Below are 19346 nucleotides of genomic sequence, written 5' to 3'. Positions count from 1 at the left end.
AGATCTTCAGGTAGTTACTCTCCATTGTTATTAATGAAAAAATAAGGGGTGAAGAAGGCATGACTTAAAGGTTATCAGGGAGCTTTCTAGAAATGCTACCTTTACTTTTAGGTACCAGGAATCATTAAGGAAATTAATTGCTAAAACCTTCAGTTTCTCCTTTGTCTTTGATGGCACCAAGGTGAAGCTTTGTGCATCTCTGGGTTTCTCTATGCCTCCTACACTGCAAAGTACTTGCTCTACCCCAGTGAAGTGGGATGTTCTGGTAAGTCAAAACCTTCTGAGAAGATGAACCTCACTGGAAGCAATATTCTTCAGAAGTGTGAAGGGCTCTGTTAATCTCAGTGATTCATCATCTTTCTTTCTCAGTCCTATCACTATACAGTTAATGTGTATCTGGTGTTGTCTGGCAGGAATTAATCAAATGTCTAAAGGGAACAGATTTATCCTAACGGGGACTGTTGTAGAAATCCAAGTAGATGAAATGTTCAGAGTGGAATATTAGCCTCTTCCCTATGTCTGGCACCTGCACTATCAATCAGGATTAAGCTTGAAGGCATTTTACAGCTGTCAGAGACGTGGGTGCCTTGTCATGCTCATGATTTAAAGATGTCTCACTTTATTGTGGAATATCTCCACCCCATCCTGCAATCAGCATGTGTTTCAACTACCATCTTTTCAGAGGTTTAGCAAATCAAAGCTCTAAATTATGTGGCACTGACTGCATGTACACATCTTTGTTCAGCAGAAAAACAGCTATGCCTCAGTAGTAACTGTACATAAGGTGAGGTGAGCCTGGTACACTTTCAGTTCTTCTCAGCTTCATCTCTTGAAACCCAGTGGGTAGCTCTGAGTTTCCTTCAGCTCTTTTCTATAAGGTATTGCTGATAGCCTACATAGCTTCTTGAATACTTCTCTGGGACTTGTCAGGTAGCTGAGACAATGCCAGAGTAGACTTCATCTGGCTTTGGCACAGACCAGTACATTACAAACTTATCCAGTGTCTGTTGGTTTTAGCACCAGTCAGATCAAAGCTTTACCATTGCCATAACACCTTTATTTTTCCATTTTCAGCAGCAGTAAACCGGAAACATTCCTTAGACCTCAGTTTCTGCTTGTAGTATGTCATGGATTTGAAGTCACAGTGTCACACTCTTTTACTGTCATTAGCACTCAGCACCAGAGTGTTTCTTACCTCTTCTGTGCCATGCCAGTTATCCTGGATATTTGACTTTTGAAATCTGGAATCAGAAAGTTCTTCAGTTTTTCAGGCGTCATCTAGAGATCATGTTCCTTGTCCTTTCCTGAGAAACTGAGATGTGGTTACTCATGGAAAAAATGGCAACTGGAGGTGGTAGCCTCTAGGTGGTAGTAACTGATGTCCACTTTCTGTTATAAAGTGGGTTCAAAATTTACCTTCACAAGATGAGCTTCCTTTCCTAAGGCGTACAGTTTGCTGACCTGATGAGAGAACCTTCAGTCAGAGCTCTCTTGTATCAAGGCATAGGATATAGAAAGGACTTGGTCTAGGAGGCAGATACAGTTGTAGCTGCTCTGAAAGGGCAAATGTTCATTTGGGATGCCATGACAGCTGGGATTCCTTGAGTGCTTTTCCACCACAGATGAGACTCTTTTGCTGTTAGAAATAGGTTTATAGCAGTGAGTCATCCAGCATCCATGCTGTGAGGTAAAGCACTCCAGGGCTGGGATAAATCAGATGGTGTGATAACCTTTTTTCTCAGACTTGCTGACACAAAATTAATTCAGAAAACCTCATTAGGAATTGTCACAGTATTTGGTATCCAGAACTGCATCATGCAAGAAGCTAGCTGAACCAGCTGGAAAGGGCTCAAAAATACTGAAGTGACTTCCTAACTCTTCTGAAATGGCTGCTGCTTGTTGAAGATCCATTCAGATGAAAAGACCTTCACTTGCAAGCTTCAAAAAAACATGGGGAGCTCCAAAATGGGCTCTCTAAGCAGCAAGACCTGACTGATGGTAATAAGGGGTTGAAAAGCATTTCCCTGTGAATGTTGAATAGGCAGCATGACACATGGAAGTATTTTACTGACCAAGGAATAATGGTCTCTGCACTGAAGGAACATGCGAAAGGAGAGGATGTTGTATGCAGCAGCTTTTGGAAACGTGTTGTGAAATTTGCATATAATAGATAAGATATGCCATGTTCTATGAGTTGGCTGGGGAGAGATCAGCTGTAAATTTTGCATTAAAAATATGCAGAATAAAGTGAAAAACTTTCCTGAGACGTAGACACTTTAGAAAAAAAAAGATCCCTTTTTTCTTGAGAAGTTACTGTTCTCTTCTAGATTAGTTGATTAAACAATTATCCACATAAGAAGTGTTTCCCTACGTCTCAACAATAGTAAGTGCTGCAATCTTTATAAAAGCAAAAATATCAAATAAAGGGTCATGAACTCCATGGTGTATTATCTGAGAAGATGTAGAAGGCCTCGTTGAGTCAGTCTTATTACAGTGTGAAAGTCCTCAGAGTAGAGATGAAAAAAAAACCATTCTCTTCTGGACTGCAATTCAGGGCTAAAAAGCAACCATGTTCTTTATTCCTCTTAGTTTCATATATCTCTATGATACTTTTACTCCAAAAACTGTCTCCCAGGTGCAGGAAAGCTCAGCAGATCCAAGCAGACAAGCAAAACACATGCCATGAGTGGCAGCTCATTTCTTGGTCCTGGCTTAGCCATGGTTAGTGTCCAGGCTTCAAAATTAAACTCTTTCTTGTGATAATACTAGATATAGGAGAATGGATGTTAAAATGTTGTGTGCCTTCAGGATAGGTGGAGGCCTCAAAATATTTGAGGCCATATTTTAAAATTTGGCATGTTTAAAACCCACTGCTCACTACTAACCTGTATTTGGGTGAGAAAGAGTTTTTGTGAAAATTACCTTTCTGTAATTCTGCCATATTCTCACTTTTGACTGGTACTGGACTTCCCAATATCCTTACTTTTTTATGTATTTCAGTTATGAAAACGGATGATTAAATTATGTGAACAAGTAGTATATATATAGAGAAACTCAGAGCACATGGTTCATACATTGTTCTTATGGCCATATATACCCCAAATGGAAGAACTTTGGTAATTTTTGAACACTGGCAAAATATTTTTGAATGATAGGTGTATTTGCAACTTACATCTAATATTTAAGCTAAAAAGGTTTTAGCTGCTTTGTTTAGCTTCTTTTTAATTATTTACTGGTCCTGCAGAGCAAGCATAGGTGCTTTCATAAAATGCTGTTAGGAGCTGTAAAGAAGTTTGTTAAAATTCTTGTGAAGTTATTTGGAGGTTTTGAGTTGTTACTGGCATTTGGAAGTTTGGGAGCGGAGTTGTGTGTTTTTAGAAGGGTTGAGATCAATGCTTCATTTTGAAAGAAAGTGTGTGGGTGAAAAGGAGTTAAGATATTTAATATAAAAGGTTCATGTAAAGCACTCATTCGGGCTTCTTGAAAGCAAGGTTAAGGAGGTGAAGTTTGGTTGTCAATAGAGTTCCAACTATGGCATTCAGAATTAATCACTGCAGTGATGCTTTGCGTTAGCTGAAGACACAGGGTTCCTACAATTGCTGACTTAGTGATGTAACTTTGTTCCTTCAGGCTTTTTTCCCCTGCCAATTATGCTCCTCAGTGTTTGACCCATCCAAAATGCTTGTCTGCTTACTCTTTTCTAATTGCTTATAGAATTGAGTTCCCAGACATAATCCAGTGCATGATGCATTTGCATCAGGATAAATGGGTCTTCCAAACATTAATTAGCATGGCGTTGAAAATGCTTTTTTGCACTGAGATGATTAGGTGAAGTCAAGATTACATTTTACCAGGGTGCTTTGAGGAGCGGAGGGAAGCAAGAGATACTCTGCTACTAACTGCATTTTATATTAAATGAAGGTTTACAATTTCACTGTTCCTATGCAATCTTTTCTACTAGGCTGCTAAATAGGTAAAAGGGGGTGTGAAAAATGTCAGTTGCTGATTTACTGCTGCCCCTTTTGCTTAAGAATATCACAGTTGCGTTTGTATGGTTTCTGACACATATAAATGAAATAAATGCTTCATTGTAGTATATGTATATTGTAGTTTATATTAATTCTAAGGAAGTCGTTGCCTTATACCCATGAACAAAGTCCATGTTTTGTAATCTAGTTATGAATTCGTATTTGAGTCCATCTTTTACTTCAGTGAGTCGTTGACTGACAGGGTTTTGATGCCAAATTAAGTTAAATACACTAAATTTTCCAAGGACAGATAAGGCTGTTGGAGAGCAGAAGGTGCTTCTTCTCCCTCCCTTTCAAAACGTGTGAATTTGTTGCTAATGGCAACTGTAAGATACTGAAGCAACAGCAGCACGTTTTCTGACTATATCTTATTAACAAAAAGACTAGAAACACTCTGAGCACGCCAGAGAGAAAGTCAGAAATTGAATACTACAACATAACACAAAAAAAAAAACCCAAACCAAAAAAAGTAATTTCCTTTTATACACTGATAAGTTATTCTGTTAATAATAATCAATCTCACAACTTAACCATAGTATGGGGAAAAATAGTCAGAGCAAATAGTGGGTGCTTTGTTACCCTGTGCCAGTGTTTCCCACCAGATCTTCCAGTGGGTCAGAAATGAAGGTGCATTATGCAGGGAGATGGAGGAAGGAGCTGTGCAGCATGAAAAAAGGACTCTTGTTTTAAGAGAGAGCAGAGAAGGGAAGGCTTCACATGTGATTTATGAGACTGACTTGTTTTTTAAGTAGGTTTTTATCGCAGCATTCAAATGTTATTCTTTATGTGACTTCAGGTGGAGGTTTCATTTTGACATGTTAGGATGCATGTATAAAAAACTCTGTTCTCTCATTCAGTACACATTCCATGGCATTACAACATCTGTGCTTCTCCTCTTTAGCTTTTAAGAATTTGTACTTTAAAAAAACAAACCAAAAACTTTCTTAGCTTTTACAACACTTTACTGGGGACTAGAAATATGGGTGAAGTGCAGGCTGCTTAGTGCTAGGTATTTTATTTATCTGATATTTTTTTTTAAACTGTTGACTTGGTTTTCTCTGCAAGTCCTTAATGGATGACTGGTCTGCAAAGTAGAACTCTGAAAGAAAAACAGTATTTGAGGAGGAAAACTTAATGCCTTGGCAGGACCAGTTAATATTGAGGCTTCCTGGATAAAGATCACTTCTGGTTTGCTGTCTTAAGAACCATTTTAACAGATTTGCACATGTTTGAGAATAAAAATTTATTTGGGGCTGGCTTTTTAGAGCTTGAAACCAATTACTTCTGGGAACTTGGTGTGACTCCATGTCAGAGAAGGCCAAAAAGAGCCACCCCTTGCAATGTGTACAAACCTGGCAGACTTCAGTGCTTTGTTTCACAGTTTTGATGTAATGGTAGGAGGCTGCTGGTTCCATCAGCTCTGCCCTTGGCAGCGTGCTCCTCCCACTTGCCTTGTCTTGGATGTGGCTGTGGAGTGGACCCAGTTCATGGATTTGTGGTCCACCATGGCTGTGTAATTCCTAGATCCAGCATTGAGGCAAAGGAGAAGCTCTGTATGAGGAACAGAAAAGGAGAAGGGTCTCTCTTGGCCCAGGACTGCTGCTAGGCTGGGGCAAGACTGCAGTAGTAGCCACTTGAAATTCTGTTTCTTTATAGTACTCGTTTTGAATGGAAAAAGGCAGAGTTCCTTGGCATTTTATGTTGCCTTTGAGTGTGCATTGAAGCCCAAGGTTGCCTCCAAAAAGCTAGCAAGCAAGATGAGAATGAAAAAAATATCTGTCTGCTGTTTGAGGTTACAGAAACTACTGTTACTCAGCCTGCACCATTCCAGGAGGGTTTTCCACAGGTGTTTCAATTGATGTTTGATGGTGTCTTCTGAAGAAATGTTAACAGTATCGGAAAAAATGATGATTTTTTTTGATAATTACAAGATGTAGAAACTGTTTCATGCTTGCAATCTGCCAGCATTCTCTTTTTATAAATGGATTTTCTAGAATTAGAAATTTTAGTATAGTTTTGCACTAGTATGAGAACGCAGACAGTGCTTTTCATGTAAAGTAAATCTGTCTCTGGAAGTTCACATGAACAATTTCTTGGAGTTTGTTAAAAAGTGTCTCCTTATGCTCTGTTGCCTTCTGGATATATTGACTTTGTTTCTGAAAACTGTAAGTTGACCTCTGGCATAATTAAAAATAATTAAATAATCATTAAATCACAAATAATTTGTCATTACTATTAAAATTTAAAATTATTCAGAATTATAACCAATTTAAAATCTTGAAATATCTAATGTTTTGTTCTTCGAGCAAGAACTTTGGGGTTGTTTTGATCTTCCTGGTTTTTTCCTGCTTGTTGTATGTGTATGGATTTATATAGAAAGCTTTCATTTGAGACTGCCACTGATTCAAAGAGCTCACTGTTAGAAGACACCTGTCTCATTAAGCTAAATTTGCATTTGGGAAAAGAAACAGGAAAGAGTTCAACTAGTAAAGCAGAAACCATTTGAACAGACAAGAAAGAGATAAAAATATCTGAGTCCTTAAGCAATTTAATAGCAGCTGAAGAGACTTGTGTGTAGAGATTTCAGACTTTAAGCTCTATAGCACCCGAGAGCCTTGACCAAAAGCATGAAAGATTTTGCCTTCTGGAGCTGGAGGTAAGCATAGCTGGAATTCTTTCCAGATGGACCTACACCCACTCGTAGATTTCTTCAAGCTCACATTTTGGTTCTAGGAGGTTTATAACACATTTCTTCTGATGTTTACCCTCCCCTTACCTCCTTTTTGGTCTCTTCAATTTTGAAATTCCCCTAAGAGCCTTTGGACAAGTCAGGAGGTTTTTAACATTGTTAGAATATAGTTTCTTCAAAAATTTATTTTATTAAATATACAAAGGAGTCATTTAACTTTCTTTTAATTACATTTTCAATTAGCAAAAAAGGTTTCTGTATGTGTGCCTCTGCAGGAGATTTTTGTTTTCCCCAAGACCAATGTACTTCTTAGCTTAATCCCACCAATTTCTGCCTGCCTCCCAATTTTTGTTTTTTATTTGACTCAGTCTGTTTTCCTTCTGGGAAAATGCTGGTAGGAGAATCAGGTAGAGGTTTAAGCTGCTGCCAGGGTAAAGTTCTGTTTACCTAAAAGGAGTCTTTAAGTTAATAAATTCAGTAGTTTACCATGCCTACAGTACAGTGTTCATTGAGAAGGTCCCCTGTTACATGCCTGTTCCCCATGGAACTATGTCAGGATTTCTTCAAGTAACCTTGTTGTGTAGCAGTCTTGCCTGCAATGCATTATTTTCATTACTGGATAATAACAATAAAACCATTTTTGCTTATGAGGGTTTTAGATAAAGAGACCTGTTTTGATTTTTAGTAATGGAAGTCATTAATTTGTTGAGGAAAAGAAAGGAATGTCTGAAGATAAAGTCTTCATGAGGTCAGATCCAATGCTCATCCATGTTCCCTCTGGCCAGGAGCAGTTGCTGGTGGAAGAGTGCAGGGTTGGGCCCTGGTATGCTGAATACTTTCCCAAATCAAACAGTCCCAGGCTAATGGACTTGATGAGTCAAGGGCAGTTTTATATTAGCTATCAGTTGATTTTTTTTCCATGACTTATTCTGAGCCCTATCTGAACTGAGCTATCTTCTCTTATTCGTAACATGTGAGGAAAAAAGGTGACTTTTTAACATGATGTTGAATGAGTAATTTTTTTTTTCTTTAGTTTTTTGTCAACTTGGCTCAGTTTGCATGGGGAGAGGCACTGAACATGGATTTCCTATTAGCTTCTCTGTGCCTCTCAAGATTTTGTAGATCTCCACTGTGTTTTCCTGGCTGAAGAATTCTGGTATGTTCAGATGCTTCCTATATGGAAGGCATTTCACGTTTTTAAATCACCCTTGCTGCTCTTGTTTTAACTTTTCCAGAATAGAAGGTTAGCAAACAACTCCACAGAATAACCAACAAAAAAAATGAACAGTTCTTCCTGAATGTTGCATGGTGTAATTTTTGCAGCATTTTCAGGTTTTAGTGTTATGGAGGTTGCTTTTACTGTTGGCTGTTCCCCAGTTGGAACATGGAGCAACATGTCCATGATGGAGAACAGTAAAATTAAGATGTCAGTTATTTTACATTTCTTGAAGTGAGCCATTGATTTTCTGTAAGACTCCAGGCAGCTTTTTGGTGTATTTTGCTGTGAGTTTTTTGTAGAGGAGAAATGTTTCAGATTTTCTGTTGCCTTTAGCTAAGCATTCCCACTAAGAGCAGGCTGAAAATAGGATATCATTATATCTTGTTTGGACCCTGCTGTATCTGTTAGTTGTTTGTAATGCTTCTTTCAATACCATTATAAGGTTTGTCATTGTAGCCTGTGGAGATGGTCAGTTCTCTGCATACCTACCAACAGAATAATTAGCCTAGAAATTTTGTGTCATCTTCTGTTAATTGTTTATGCACCACCTTGTTGTGGGGCAGGAGCTTGTGTGCTCTTGTGAGGTTGGGAGCTCTGCTGGTGGTGGCAGATGCCTCCAGTAGGGTCTCCCATGCTAGACAGGTGACAACTGAAGGGTCAGACAAAGTGTGTCCATGGGCAGGATGGGCTCAGTAGCCTTTAGGCAACCATCCTAGGAGAAGGACAACTCTAACTCCAAACCTGGGCAGATGGAGCTCGTTCAGCCCTGTAAGGCGATCCATCCAAGAGAAGGATACTCTAACTAAACCTATGTCCTGACATCACTGTCACTGACCAAGCTTGCTGGGCCCTGGCAGATGAACCTCAGGAGTAAAGGGTGGGGCCAGTTCCACGCACGCTGTGCCTCACCTGAAAAAGCCACAGCGCAGGCTCGAGGGATAAACCCACATTTGTGGGATAAAACCCCATGTGGGATGTACCCACATTTGCAAAGCCCCTGCAGCGATGGGAGGGACGGAATGGCACGGGAAAGGGGCACTGGAAGCTGCAGACCCAACCCTGCATGCAGGAGGCTCAGGACATCGGTCAAGACTGACCCAGGAGATGGCAGTCTGGTTCGGCAGCATCCTGAGGGACCAAGCAGCCTTTTTCAAGGAGAGCACTGCTTGCTCCACACGGAGAGGGGCCTAGAAAAGGTGGCCTGACCAAAGCTCACCTCCACCCCCACCTTATTGGCTAGCCACAGTCAATGGGCATCGTCTGATGCAGCAAGCATGGGTAGAGCCCTTCTTAATTCTTCGTTTGCAAAGCCAAGCCATGAATGAATGAATGAATGCTTGGATGGTGATGAATAGCCTAGTAGTGGTCGATTACAGAGGACCAACTGATAGCTTCAGAAAAAAGAAAGGCAGATTTAGTATATGCCTCTGCATGTGTGTGTTACCTAATGCATATCATTGCATACAACATTGTAGGAAATAAGGAAAAGTAATAACTTGAAATAATGCATCTGTTTAATTGCTTGTTATGTTATAATAGTTTTTGACATTTATATTTCTAAAAAGGAAATGAAATTTAGCATATATGCTTATTACTCACAGCTTTCTTAGTGACTGGATTCTTAATACCAAAGATGTTTTAAAGTCCACTTTAAAGAAAAAATAACTCACATTTTAACAAACCTCTGTACTGGAAAAATGAAATCTAAGCTGAAGTTTGCATTCATCACAAAGTATATATAAAGCTGAAAGTACATTGCAAACAAAGTTATTGTCCAAGCATTCATCATAGCTTATCTTTCCAGTTCAATAAAAGGGCTACTAAGAAACAGAAAAACTGGAGTTCTCTCTTTGACTGATGTCCTGCCTAGCACTGTGAAATTGTGTATTGGCAGAAGAGCAAGCATTGGAGGTGCCAGGATGAGTTATTCAAATTGTAGGCAGAAGTTAAGCAGCCAAGTCAAGTGTTAAAGACTTCATCTTCATGTATAACCCAGAAATGTAAAAGTGAACAAAAGCAAATAGCAATGCTAAGAATCTTTTGCTGAGAATCCTAAGCTGAAGGGGTTGGGGAAAAAAGGCAAATTAAGCCAATAATGCAAAACTAGCAGTCAGGCTCATGAAACTCAGCAACATTTCTGTCCTTTATTCTACTGTATGTACTAATATTTGATTGCTTCAAAAGAAGCAAGCAAAGCTAAAAGGAGAAATAAAGATCTTCCTTGGTTTAAATTATTGTTTTGTTATTTGCAGATAAAATCATAAATAACTCCATAAGGAAATAAAGTGATATCTAATGATATCTTTCCTTCCTGCCTGATGTCCACAAAGGACAATAAGAAAACACTCCTGAATACTGAAGACAACTAGGATTGGAGACAAGAAAAAACCCAACCTTTTCCAAAACCGAATATAGTACCTTGAGAAAGACTCAGAATCACTTCTGTTTCCCTTGATGTGTATTTCAAAATGAGCAACTAAATGTGTGGATCAGAATTCCAGAAATGCTTCCAATTCTCTTTACAGTATTATCTTCATCATGTGAAGAAATAGAGCAGGTAGTTGTCTTAATAAACAAAATTGTCACAGCTTTAATGGATTTATTGCATTCCCTTAACCTACCCTGATTTTGCTATATTTGTACCATGGTGTGTAACCAAAATAACAACATGGAAACTTGAGGGCAGAACAGAGTGACATGAAGGTACCATGAAAAAAAGGAGTCCAAGCACTGATGGATGTGCCTGTGTTACCTGGAACACTGCTTCCAGATGAAGTGTGGGGTATTCTACTATGCTTTTTTCATGCTCATGATCAGTATTGTTCATTTTTAAGTGTTCATAGGTATTGAGCTTTGTATCCAAAATGATGTTGTGCCCAGCAGATGAGAGGAACAGGTGGTGGAATCCCCATCCCTGGAAGTTTTTAAGGCCAGGCTGGACAGGGCTCTGAGCAACCTGATCTAGTGGGAGCTGTCCCTGCGTGTGGCAGGGGTGTTGGAGCTAGATGATCTTAAAAGTCCCTTCCAACCCTGAAAATTCTACAATTCTATGATTTCAAGGTTTGTAATGTAACTCCTTATACTATGATTTGTTTGATAAATGGTTTCTTCCAACATCAGACCATGCTTGGGGGTCATCATTGTGCTGACACGATGAAACCAAGATATTGGAGAGCCATAAATCTATTGTGTGGTAAGGTTATTGGTCAGAGAATGTTCTGTACCTTCCATTTGCTGTATTGGTTTCTGTTCCTCACAGTGTATGACATAGAGACATCTGTTGGGAACAGAAGAGGAAAGATAAAGGCAAACCCCTTTTTTAAGTAGATTTTTTTAAGTAGAAGCATGTGAAAACATTTTTACTATATATCCTACAAACTCTCCTCTCTCTTCTATTCAGTCCTAAGATTTGTGTGGTTAGAAATTACATGAATCTATTTATTTCATCATAGGTTTCTTATCATAAGTTGAACTACTAATAAAATAGTTCTAAATATTCTTTTTTAAAAAATCCCCTAATTTGCTGAACGAATTGAAGAATGTTACTATCTGAAAGGGGTTGCAGGCAGATAGATTTGGTATGCATGCAGCTTCCAGTGATGTCCTTTAAAGCAAAGGCACAATAGCAGCTGCTGTGCAGGCGGTGCATGTTGCCAGTGGAATGTATTTCTGACTGACTGTGTACTCTTCAACTCCAAAGGCTCTGTCTGTCTTGAACAATTGCAGTGTGTAAAAAGAAAAAGCAATGGGGCGAATTTTAAGGAGGAGGAGTACAGGAATGGGATAAATATAAATACAGTTTTTACTCATAATCAAGGGAATATGTGGATCTAAATTTTAGGAACTGCAAAATCAGAAAATTACAGATTTCCATTTTTTTTACTGTATGAATGACAAGATACTGTTAATGTGGTGTTCTTCAGATGGTTTAGATTTGAAGTAGATATAAATGCAAAGTTTAGTGGCTTTTGGTGTCACAAGTTACTTTGCAGATGTATTTTGCAAGTATATTGTTTGGCAAGTATATATATTTTTAATTGTGTAAAATAAATGGTATATTTTGTATTAAATCAAAAAAATAAAGTCAAGCTTCTTGGACAAGGTTTTCTTAATTATTTGACAAACAGGTATGCTTTAACCCTGGAATTCCTTTTTTATGTGTACTGAAAATACTCAGAATGTTGAAATGTAGTTTGTAGGTGTTTAGGATTACTAAGTACAGCCTTTTTCAGAATAGCATATAAAGTTGGTTTGGTGTTTGGTTTTTTGTTTTTTTTTTTGTTATTTCTAAATTGCAAGGCAGTCAGGAAAACACCTCTAGGTTGGCAGTGTGTTTGTTGTGTTTTTGTTTGGTTTTGATAGGTGAATATTATAAGGTGCAGTTTACGTTCTGTGAGTGCATCATAGGCTACTCAGGGTGATTATTTTTTTATCTCCTCTTACTTTGTAATATGTCTTCAGCTTTTTCCTTACTGATACAGCTTTCCACAGTCTTGCCAGGAGCTAGAGATCAGGAAAAGTCAATTAAGTGATGTGGTTCAGGTCAGGGTCTGAGCAAATTGTTTCAGCTAGCAGGCAGGAGCTTTTGAATGTCTTCATATTCTCTGAAAAACATTCCTTCTCAGTCATGCTTAAGAAGATAGGTCTAGCATCTTATTTGCTCACCAGCAGTTCTAAAAACTTATCTATTTGAATATATACTTTATTTATCTTTTGCAAACTGTTTGAGCAAGTAAATCCAAATACACTCAAGGCCTGCTTTTGGTATGACTGGGATGACTCTGTCCATGCTGCCCTAGGGTCCCACAGGTGCTGGGAAAGATGAGAGTGAAAACATACGTGAGATATGCCTAGTTTAAATTTCCTAAGGCATTTTTCCTTCCTTCTGAACCCTGTGAAGGTTGTCGTTACTAAATATATACTCTCTCTTTCATTTTCAGGCCAGAGCCTCAACAGAAAGCTCCCTCTGCACCTCCACCTCCACCCCCGCCCCCACCTCCACCCCTGCCGGAGCCCACCCCGCCAGAGCCAGAGGAGGAGATTTTAGGGTCTGATGATGAGGAGCAAGAGGATCCTGCAGACTACTGTAAAGGTGTGTGCAGTTCAGCAGTGTCAATGAGGGTAAACATGGTCATGAGAATCTTGACTCTGGCTCTTGGGAGGTTTTCAAAGACCTTGTCTTAAGTTATGGAAGTTATTTATGTGATAATTATGAACAATTGCTCATTTGAAGTTCAGATGTAAAACTATCTACAGCTTTACTTTTTCACTTAGCCAAACCTTATTTGTATACATTGCAATAATTATGCAAATGTTGTGTTCCTCTTTTCTTCCTGATGTCCTAGTTACAAGAATAAAGAGGAAACTTTTCTTGATTCATGTTAGTTGTAACAGAAATAAAAGCACCCAAACCAAACAACCCCTCCCACTCTGGAAAGGTTCTTAAATGCCTTGATGCTGTAACAACATCAACTATATTTATTTTTTCCCCTTCTCCTATCACTTTCACCAGCCTGAGATGTAACATGCTTCTTTTTCACATTTTTCCATTATTTGAGGCTCTCTGCATTTTCTTTTTTGTGATTTCCTTATTTTTTTAGTTGCTTCTATTAATTTTAAAATACTGTTAAATACATAAAACCATGTAATGTACACAGTGTTAATACTTGTCACTGCTACAGTTTCAGGTCTGTTCCTATTAGGATAAAATTTTTACTGTACTTGCGTAAAATATTATAAATAGCAGATCTATAAACTTTGGTTTATCTATTGTAGTAAATTTCAAGGGTATGAATTTACTTTATGAAACATCAAACTTCTATCTCTTCAGATTGATGGTTTTGAACAGCCAAAAGCAATGTTTACACATGGACTACAGCTAGTATTCTATATTCCTCATATCAAGAAATACTTTATGTGTCAAATATGATACAGTCTTCTTAAGCAGAAGTTTCTGTGTGAGCCTGGAGATGTGCTATTTTGAGAATCCCTTCTCCTAATCTGGAACAAGTTGTTTTATATTTTCAAATTTAAAAATTGATGATTTCATTTTGGTATAAGAGCTTTTATTAACATGTGATACTTCAAATGTTTAAGTGGCTCACAGATACCCGTAGTGAAACCAAAGAATAAACTCAAACTGAGAAGTGTTTTATTAGTTCATGTTTTTCTCTTTTGCATAACCTTACCTGTATTTACAGGATGGAATATAAATATTTAAAAAATGATCAGTTATTACTGGAGTGTCTCTTTTCTTCCTAATTTTTTCTCCAAAATGGCCATCTCCCAGGATTTTTGAGTGAGGCACAGAGCATACTTCATCCGTTCTCAACCTCAATGTGAAATTTCATAGGAGGTAATTTTGATGGAATATATAATTTCTTTTTAAAGTAACTTAAGCATTTTATCTGTTTAATGTACAGCCCATTGCCAGGGTATTTCTTTTTACTACCTTTATTTTTATTTTTAAGGATATGTTACTGTGTGCTGGGCTCATATCTTTGTAATAAAAAGAGGTGTTTAGTAAATAGTAATCATACTATTTAATCAGGAAACTGAAATAGTTTGAATTAGCACCTGATGTGATAGAGGCAACTAACAGCCATTGGTGTAAAGCAGACCAACCTCTGTTCTCTGGGGGCTTCCTTCAGGCCTGTTTAAGTCTATGAAATTACTTCTGTTAGTGTCATTGAATTTACATTAAATGCTTTTCAAGTCTTTGTGCAGCAGATGGAGTATCAAAAGTCCAACTATGTGATTTTTCAAGAGGTACTTAAACAATGAAGCTTTTTTTTTTTTTTCTGAAAAGCCTTGAAACACTTGGAGATTTTTTTCAAGAGCCTGTTGTGTCATGGATGTGATGGGAATTCTTTGCTTCTCTGATCATCTTCTTTGCCCCCTGGAGATGTCTCCCATTCATCCAGTCCACAAAGGGAATAATTCCCTATACAAACATAGAACGAGCTGGCTACAATTACCAATATATTCAGGAAACATTTAGGAATAATGATCTCATTTTTCTGACCATCTTTCTTGAGTGCATGTAGCTAGCTGTGAAGAGAGACTTTCTTTTTCTCTGTGTGCTGCAGTGAATAGCACAAGAGTCTTGGGTTTTTTTGTTATATTATCAGCAATGCCACTTATACATTGTATGTTTTCAAATGCCAATACTGTTTTTCTCAACCCACTGATTTTGCATAGATGCTTTCTTGTTACTACTATTAAGAAACACTTTCTGCACCATGAAGAACTTAAATAATTACATTCATCATAGTATGATAGCAGTTTTTAAAAGGCATTTAACTAAACATGTTGTTACCTGGTTTGACACAACTTGTAAAGGAATACATTGCTGAAATGATTATCGAGGAGTAACATGTACAGGAATGGTAAGTAATTATCTTCTAAACTGCTCCTATTGTGACTTAGTATGATAGAAAGTATCTTGTGAAGTGTATATACTTGGACAGTATGCTAGTGCTGTTGGTATCTGTAACATATGTTGCTGCATTGCTATAATTAGTTATGACAGTGCTGTCGGGACCAAAATATACTTTTACTTATATAGTATTGTTGTTCTTCCAGTATGTAGATTTTACTGAAATAATTTGCCAACCCTAAGTTCATTAACTTGACTTTGATGTCTTTGACTGATTTCCTCTGTAGGGTGTTCTCTCTTCTGTCTGTGATGGGAAAAAACTGTCCTGTGTTTTGGACTATTTTTGACCCTTCGAAGCACAGAAATTCCAGAAGCTGTCTGCAGAGGGGCAGACTTATAAGGCACTGCTAGGCCTGAGCTATTCTTAGAAACATATGTTAAGCAGTATTTAAATTTTTTGTAGTTGAGTGTTATGCTGTTAACATGTTAAAAAAAACACATATTTTGTTTAATGCAAAAAGAAATTACTTCTGGTCATTGTTTTGTACACTCAAAGGCCCACATTCACCCTTCTGGCAGTGCAGAAGGCTGCAAAGACTGAGAGTGATTTCTTACACATCTTGAAGCCATGTAGCTGATAAGGGATTGTTTAGTAGGATTAGATATTTAGGAAATCATAAAATGTTCCAGAAATTTTTGTATTGCTGAATTTTAAAATCAGTTTTGCTAACTGTAGGGAGTTGTAACTAGTTGTTAAATATGTTTTGTTTTTTCTAATTATATCTCTTTGCAAAAGTAATAATGATTATAGGGAGAATAACGTTTCATACTTCTCACAGTTTTCATGCAATTATATGAGACAAAACTCAGAAGAAATTATATTGTGATAGTGAATTGTGAGGAAGTGTTTTACGTAATTCTTGGTGTCAATTCAGCAGACTCGATTAATTTCAGAAATGCAAACTTCTTCACTAATGCAGAGGTAGAATTACTGTATGTTCTCTCAGCCTTCTGCTCACATCTGTCACCTCATCATCCTAGATAGTTTCATGGAAAATATTTACCAAAATGTGGTATTTTTTTCCCAATAGCTGTCTTAAAATACTGTATTTATTCAAATTTTTAAATATTTTCATTAGCTGTTACTGCAGGGATGGTTAAATAGACAACTAAATTAAAATTCAGGCTTGTTTTTAAAGTTTCTATTGGTACGGATTTGTATGTGAGTTTATTCTGCAAAATTTCTGTAATAATTACACTGCAATAGACATGGGCATCATTTGTAACTGATACTGTTTCTTTTCACAAATGAAGTGGACAGTGTAATAGTCAATACTTTCTCTCAGAAGTCCTTGCTCTTCCCACCCCTCTTTCCTGAAGTGTTCCAGAATTCCTCTGTTTTTATTTTGAAGAGTAAGGAGTTCTCACTTGGAAGTGTTGAGCATTCTTACCAAGACTGATAGAATTCACCAATGGAAATCATGGTATCTTTTTAGGTTGCTGAGCAAGTTGTTCTGGCAGCTTTTCAGGAACATTTCATTCCCAGTGGTGGAGGGAAGGGGAGGTCTTCTCTCAGGGAGGAGTCCCTAGAGTCCTGTAGTGCCCTGTACTGATTCTGAACTAGGGTGATCTTTTTCCTTTGCTCTTTTTTAACTGAAAGCATTGGTGCTTGTATACCTAATGGTTTGAGAAATTAAATATTGTATGTGATAATAAAATACAATTCTCATGGGTTAAAAGATTCTCATATCTGGGTCTTCATAGATTTATGTAAAATTTTCATGGGAGAGATGATGCTTCAACACCTTACCTGTGGGCTGGGGAAGCTGAGACTGCAGTCAGTGTGTCCATGCCACCTGTGCACACCAGACTCATTTCTGTGCCTGGTGATCCTGCCTGGGCCTCTGTGGTGCTGCAAACTGGGAAGTGTGTGGAGTTAGAGCTGTATAGCTGAGACTTGCACTGCCCATCTGAAATTGTGGTTGTCACTTAGTTCAGACCAGCCACTTCCAAGAAAAACACTTGTGAATGCTGCTCCCCTGGTGCTCTGGCCCGAGCTGACTGAGTCTGGGCAGCTGCAGCTGTGCCGGGTGGGTCAGGTTTTGGCAAAGGCTGCAGGCAAACCAAAGCTTGAACTTGCACCTTAACATACAAATATTAAAGCAGTGTGTGTTTTAGTTTCAGTTAGAGATGCCATCATCTACAGCAATATATTATTTAAGCGTTATCATTCTGTTAAATTTCTAATCTTTGTAGTTCTGTAGTGGAATTGTGTTAAATTAATGCACTCTGGAAGCATTTGAGAAGAGTTCACAAATAAACTCTTGAACATCTGTTAAGGCAAAAGATGCTATTAGCAAGGAAAGTATGTAAATATATCCATATTTGATGTTGCTGTTCCACAGTTAGAAAGGAGATAAAAGAGAAGTCCTTGATTTAAATCCAAGGAATTATATGGTAAGTTCACATTGTTGTCTTAACTGGGCACCCATTCTAACCAGATTTTCAGAGGATTTAAAACCAAGCATAGTAACTTCAACAAATTAGTCTGAACTCGTCCTTATTGTAACTGGAATAGGTAATAACTGAGGATCCTTCCAGAGGACAGGTGGACATAACATTGTGAAGGACCAGAAGGAGCTGAAGAGGTGATACCTTAACATCTGCTTCAAGTCTGCTGCTGGCGATGTTCTGAAGGGTTGCATGGTGCAGCTTTATTATTTGTTTGCAGTTAATGCAAAATTGTGGATAATACTATTCGTGTGTTAAGATCTGAACAATAATGGTCTTGTGCAATGACTGTCTTCCTTGGTTTGCCTGGGAGGAAGGATGCCTCTTAAAATATAGAGAACGTAAAAAGCTTCATTCACACTGTATAGAAACGTGAGCAACCTCCAACTTGCAAGTTAGGATTGCAGACTTCGGTAGTGAAAAACCAGTTCAGACAAATCCTGTAGCTGTTTGCTCTCTTTTCTTTCTCAGTGTTAAAACCTCAGACATGAGAAAAATTCATTGCTGCTATGGAACAGGAGCCAAGCAGAAGAGCATCAGTGAAGTCTGCATTGTTTTTAACATTTTCTCAGGAAGTATCTTATTGCTTCCTTTGTTAGTAGAAAGCAAATGGGAATTTAAACAATCTCTGCTGAGATGATACAATCATCCAAAATATGTTGGCTAGGGAAGCTTCAAAAAATATACAGAAATAATACAGATCTTTCCTGTACTCTCTGTGAAGTAGAAGATGAGCCTGGGGAAATTGAGTACAGATGGTAATATTGCCACAAATAAAAGCCATAAGAGAGAAGGGTGAATAAACTCTGCAGTAGTTATAGGACATGAGGTTTTTTCCCTGCAGGCCAAGTAAGACAGAATTTTTAACATTAAAGTAAAATCTTCTTTGTTTACCTATTTATAGTACAAGACAATTTGAAGAGAACAGTCTATTCTACAAGAATTACTTGAAAACCTGGAAGTTATTGTTTGTTTTCTGAATACTTTTTTTCTACTCATTTTTTTCATAAAAGGAGGCTATCATCCTGTGAAAATTGGTGATCTTTTCAATGGCCGATATCACGTTATTAGAAAGTTAGGATGGGGACACTTCTCTACAGTCTGGCTATGCTGGGATATGCAGTAAGAAAACTACTTATTTCCATTCACTTTTTGCTTAATATGTTACTTTTTTGATGGCAGTAGCTTTTATTTTACTTGTATGATAAATTTATGTAAATGTTTACTATCTTTTTATGCAGAAAGATATCTGCAGTCTTATTTTGCTCTTGGTAAATAATGAAGTTTCTAAAAGCTCTCAGAAATAAATGTAATTCTGTTTTTAGCAAATTAGCTTCGTTTATTGAATTTGCATGTTGTCTTGAACATGTGAGAGTAAGCTAATGTTTTATTTCAGTTGTATCTTCATTGAAAAAATACAATTATGCCCTGATCAAATGATAAAGTATGTAACCAAATACTTCCTCTAAAGACAATAGAACAAAATAGAACAGACTGTTAATTGAGTATTGTTAAAAGTTG

General features: G+C 37.7%; 1 protein-coding gene across 6 annotated transcripts in view; it reads left to right on the top strand.

Annotated features, from left to right (window-relative positions):
- Positions 1–19346, top strand: part of SRPK2 (SRSF protein kinase 2) — a 139785-nt gene that overhangs the window by 81250 nt on the left and 39189 nt on the right. For all 6 annotated transcript variants that reach the window (XM_030456130.1, XM_030456122.1, XM_030456107.1 and 3 more), the window contains 2 exons: positions 12877–13028; positions 18839–18947. In XM_030456130.1, coding sequence (XP_030311990.1) covers positions 12877–13028; positions 18839–18947 — 261 coding nt within the window. The remainder of the gene's footprint in view (positions 1–12876; positions 13029–18838; positions 18948–19346) is intronic.

This window comes from Calypte anna, chromosome 1 (genome assembly GCF_003957555.1).
Source record: "Calypte anna isolate BGI_N300 chromosome 1, bCalAnn1_v1.p, whole genome shotgun sequence".
In the NCBI taxonomy this organism is placed as follows: domain Eukaryota; kingdom Metazoa; phylum Chordata; class Aves; order Apodiformes; family Trochilidae; genus Calypte; species Calypte anna.
The sequence above is the reverse complement of the archived record's forward strand: the minus strand, read 5'-3'. Positions and strand labels throughout refer to the sequence as shown.